This window comes from Sander lucioperca, chromosome 8, assembly GCF_008315115.2.
Source record: "Sander lucioperca isolate FBNREF2018 chromosome 8, SLUC_FBN_1.2, whole genome shotgun sequence".
Classification (NCBI taxonomy): domain Eukaryota; kingdom Metazoa; phylum Chordata; class Actinopteri; order Perciformes; family Percidae; genus Sander; species Sander lucioperca.
Window position 1 is genome coordinate 40026348 of NC_050180.1, and position 5000 is coordinate 40031347.

General features: G+C 46.3%; 2 protein-coding genes across 4 annotated transcripts in view; both read left to right on the plus strand.

Annotated features, from left to right (window-relative positions):
* LOC116046602 (galactose-specific lectin nattectin-like) overlaps positions 1–5000 on the plus strand; it is a 253084-nt gene that overhangs the window by 144451 nt on the left and 103633 nt on the right. The gene's annotated exons all lie outside the window — the stretch shown is intronic.
* The window catches only part of lcp1 (lymphocyte cytosolic protein 1 (L-plastin)), a 34435-nt gene that overhangs the window by 7464 nt on the left and 21971 nt on the right, over positions 1–5000 (plus strand). For 2 of the 3 annotated variants that reach the window (XM_031294979.2, XM_031294980.2), the window contains exon 2: positions 3991–4072. In XM_031294979.2, the coding sequence (XP_031150839.1) occupies positions 4006–4072 (67 nt within the window). In that variant the 5' untranslated portion in view covers positions 3991–4005. Of the gene's footprint in view, positions 1–3986; positions 4073–5000 lie in introns of all 3 variants that reach the window. The other variant, XM_036004114.1, reaches the window with a different exon arrangement.

Consider the following 5000-nt stretch of genomic DNA (forward strand, 5'->3'; position numbering starts at 1 on the left):
ACACACACACACACACCCACACACACGCACACACACACAATGAGACACACACACACACACACACACACACACACACACACACACACAATGAGACACACACACACACACACACACACACACACACACACACAGAGACACACACACACACACACACACACACACACAAAGACACGCACACACACACACACACACACACACACACACACACACACATGTGCTTACACACACACACACACACACAAACACACACACACACACGTGCTGACACACACACACACACACACACACACGTAATGACACTCATACTGACACACACACACACACACACACACATGTGCTTACACACACACACACACAAACACACACACACACACACACACACACACGTGCTGACACACACATACACACACACACACACACACACACGTGCTGACACACACACATACACACACACACACACACACACACACACACACACACACACACACACACACGTGCTGACACATACACACACACACTGAGTGAGCCAACACGGACTGAAATAAAATGTGTCGTGATCACCTACTTCTCAGAATTGTTTCCCTCTTCCTCATCTGCAGCTTTCAGCTTTCTTCAGACACTAACGTGACGTTAACACGGACATAATTATGGCTCCACTCTTAAATTAAAACTCAAAATGTACCAGCGTGGAAGTTATAACCAATCTCTTAAACCTAAGAAAGGGTCCTCCTTTTACCGTACGTTCTCCTGCAGGATCTTGTAAAGGAATAGTTTGACATTTTGGGAGCTTGTTTGCTTTCTTGTGGAGAGTTAAGATCAAAAGGTTGATTCAAGATATGAGCCAGCAGCCAGTTAGCTTAGCTTAGCATAGAGCCTGGAGCCGGTTTGCACCAACAGGGCTTAAGCCCTCTTCTCGCTAAAGCTGCAGACACACCAACCAGACGGCCGTCACACACCGACCAGACGGCCGTCACACACCGACCAGACGGCCGTCACACACACGACCAGACGGCCGTCACACACCGACCAGACGGCCGTCACACACACGACCAGACGGCCGTCACACACCGACCAGACGGCCGTCACACACCGACCAGACGGCCGTCACACACACGACCAGACGGCCGTCACACACACGACCAGACGGCCGACCGTCGGCAGTAAAGCCAGTGTGACTGATCAGTCTCCCCGAGTTGGTCTAAAAGTTCCTCAGAACACCGAAGAGACGAGACGGAATACGTCTCCATAACAGCAGGCGGCGCTAATCTGGATTGTCGCCCAAAAATGAAAACCGGCAGCTGATTGGACGAACGCAGTCTGTCATGGCGGCTTGTTCAGAATACAATCTCATATTGTCCTAAAATAGTTCACCGAAACGTGTTTCTGAAAACATTTTAAGAGAGAAATAGGCCGTGCAGTTGCTGAATCTGTCTTCATTTCAGATCAACAAAAGGTCAGTTTAAAAGATTTTCGTCAGATTTTGAGAGACTCTAGTCACGCTCATAGACTGTATATAAACTGGACCACCAGGTCCCGTGTCTCTGGACGGAGACCAGTGAAGGATGTTAGAAGATCTTTCCCGGTGATGGCTGAGCGTTACTGAGCAGCCTCCAACTGAGCTTGAAGACGTAGATGTGACGTGAGCAACCTGTCTGAAAGTTGGAAGTCTTCTGGTAGCTGTGCCAAGAGAAATCTCAATCATTCCCAATCTAGCAGAGACGGAGAGCGTAGGTATATGTAAGGAGATAACATAGACACAGGCTAATTATTGATCACTAAAATGATAGTTAACATTAGTAATTAAACTTAAACAGCTAATGGAAGTCCAAACTGCCTGAGAGCTACTCCTGTACTATACGGTAATTCCTCTACTATGAGACAGTAAGTCTCGTGGTTATGACCCAATCGTTAGCCTATTTTTATAAAAACGTCTGCTACGGAGCCATAACGTGAGGTACAAGGTAATGGAGCCTTTTATACATTGTCGTGTTTCTTTAGAAATAAACAACGGACAAATAGAGTCTTTAAACTCTTCAGATGTAAAGTTATTCTCTGTCAAAGTGGCGCCAAAATGAATGGCAGTCAATGGGATGCTAACGGGAGCTGATGGCTTGGTAGCATCAGAATGGCGCCATAGGAGATTCGAGCTCTGAAGCGAAGCTTACCCCCTTGGTCACGCTCATCCCGCTCCCCGTTTCCTGGTTAGCTCTCCACCAATCAGATGGCTCATTGAGCCCGACTGCCGGCAGTGCCCGCCTCGCTGATTATACATGTCAAATCAGCCAAAATGAAGGCCGACGGCTCCTCTGACGGACGACGGCACGGAGCACACCGAAGAGACTCGAGTCACCGACCTCGCCAGACTGTCCAACGGCCGATTATCGGCTCGGTGTGTCAGCGCCTTTAGACCGGGCGCAACTCTTACGCCTAGTCAGTAGCGGGCGTAAAGTCGAAATCTAAGCACGTTTCTACACACCTTCCCAATTCACTGTAACCCTTTAATAGTGACTGTTGATTTGTGTCTATCCTACTGTCTACTTTATTCCCGTATAATTCCCATATTTAATGCTACACACTACACTTAATATTACATTTAAATAATAGTATATAATTAATAAATAACCAGCTGTGAGATAACAGAGCTCAGCCCATAGCTTCACTCACTCCAGCAGATAGTATGCGTGAAATAATAACAGGATACATCATTTCACTGTGTGTAACTACGCTAACTAACCGTGTGTTGTGAACCGCGTGTAGTGATTAAAAAAACGGACAACGGCTGTGTCTCAAAGACCGGGCAACAGCAGCCGGGACGTTGAGAATCCACCGTGAGAGGTGACGGATATTTCCAGTCACTTCGTCATGTATTCACTTCGTTGAAACAAGAGAAGAAGGCCTCACTGATGTGAAGAACAGGACAGAGAAACATATATAAATGCTCTCTGCCTGCCGTATGCCAACGCTCCGGTAATCACCCCGTCTCTGCCCGGGCATGCCCCAGCAGACAAACTCCGACGCACACGTGACGGTGAAATGGCGATTCATCCCTTTTTTAAATGTGAATAAACGACAGTTACACTCACCGCCAGCAAATGCTCTTTCCTGTTGTGATTGGTGGTATCTTTACAACTCGCCGTTACCTTGTTTCCTACAGACTGTGTTGATGCGACCGTACATTACAGCCACTCAAACAGGGCCGAGTAACGCAGGATTTTTTTTTTTTGAAGACCGCCTTAACAACACACGCATCCCGCCTTAACTGCAAAGTGCTGCGGGAAACCCTGTGTTCATGGTGTGTGTGTGTGTGTGTGTGTGTGTGTGTGTGTGTGTGTGTGTGTGTGTGTGTGTGTTGTGTGTGATGTCTGTAAGCTACTGGGACCTTGAATTTCCCCTTGGGGATCATTAAAGTACCTGTCTGTCTGTCTGTCTACCCGTCTGTCTGTCTGTCTGTCTGTCTGTCTGTCTGCCTGCCTGCCTACCTACCTACCTATCTATCTACCTGTCTATCTGTCTATCTACCTGTCTATCTGTCTCTCTATCTATCTATCTATCTATCCATCTATCTATCCATCCATCCATCTACCTACCTATGTACCTACCTATCTACCTGTCTACCTACCTACCTGTCTATCTATCTAGGCTATCAGACACACACACACACACACACACACACACAAACACACACACACACACACACACACGTACTGCGTGAACGTCTCCCAGGAATATTCAGACATGTTTTTTTTTAACATTAAAGCATGTAAACATGTTCTAGTGGGAACCCCAAAAGCATAGTACAGGTATCTGAATCAGAATATATAAGTACACTTCCTGAGTAAATGTACTCCGTTACAAAAGAGAGAAACACTTCTGCGTCAGGCAGGAAGACCAGCCGAGGCAGGAAGTCGGCTTGCAGAAGTGAGAACTGTTACCAACTTCCCCCTTTTCGCTCGGCGCCTCCACGTTCTGGTTCTGACGGATGTTGTTCAGTTTCAGGTTCCCGACATGGCCGCCCCAGCGCCGATCTCCCCGGAGGAGCAGGAGGAACTAAGAGAAGCTTTCGCCAAGATCGGTAAGACTGACCAGCTTTCTGTCATTTCCTCTTTCGATTCAGGAAGAAGCAGCAAGAGACCCACTGCATCACAAACATCAGACGCTATATTTATATCTTACCGTTAACCGTTTACGGCGGGGGAACCTAACGACGTAGCGTCACCGTGTCCACGTTGGGACAGCACTCGTTGCTATTGGCCATATTCGGACACTTCCGACTTGACGCGCTTTCCGGGCTTTTCGCGGTACTTTACGTTTCCGATCATCACAAAAAAATTTAGCAGAATTGATCTATACCCATCTAACAATCTACGTATGAATATTCCTATATGTACGTGGACATTTAGATGTCTAATTAGTATATGAAAGTTACTTTGATGAGGAAAAGAAGTACGAACGCTCGGGCGACGATCTTTTCCTGTAAAAAGTTTCTATTTTTACTGTACTGGAAATTAAGGAGCTCTTATTTTATAGTTCAGAGTTGTTGAAGCATGTCATTTTATTGTGAAGGACGGAAGTACGATCCGGTAGTTTTGACAGCATTGATGGGACTTAATACCCCCGAAAAACCAGCAACGGCCAGTGTTTACAGCGAGGAGATATAGGGGTGTCCGGTTATGGCCGAGGGTAGCGTACGGATAATTCACCGGTGATAGCGTACTTTAGCCGTAAAGTAAAGTACAAGCTAACGTAAACAGTTAAAACTGTTAGAAAGGTAAGAAGTTACACTTTAGTTTTACACCATTAAATTAACTTAAAACATTAATAGATCATTTATATTTGTATTTGAACAGATATTTTGATAGAACGTTAGCCAATAAGTGTCCGAACGTGGACACAGTGACGCTAGCTACATTTTAGGGATGCACCCAATCCAGGTTGTTGGGGTTCGGCCGAATACCGAATCCTCGTCCCATCCTCAGTCCATGAACACAGTAAACGCATTC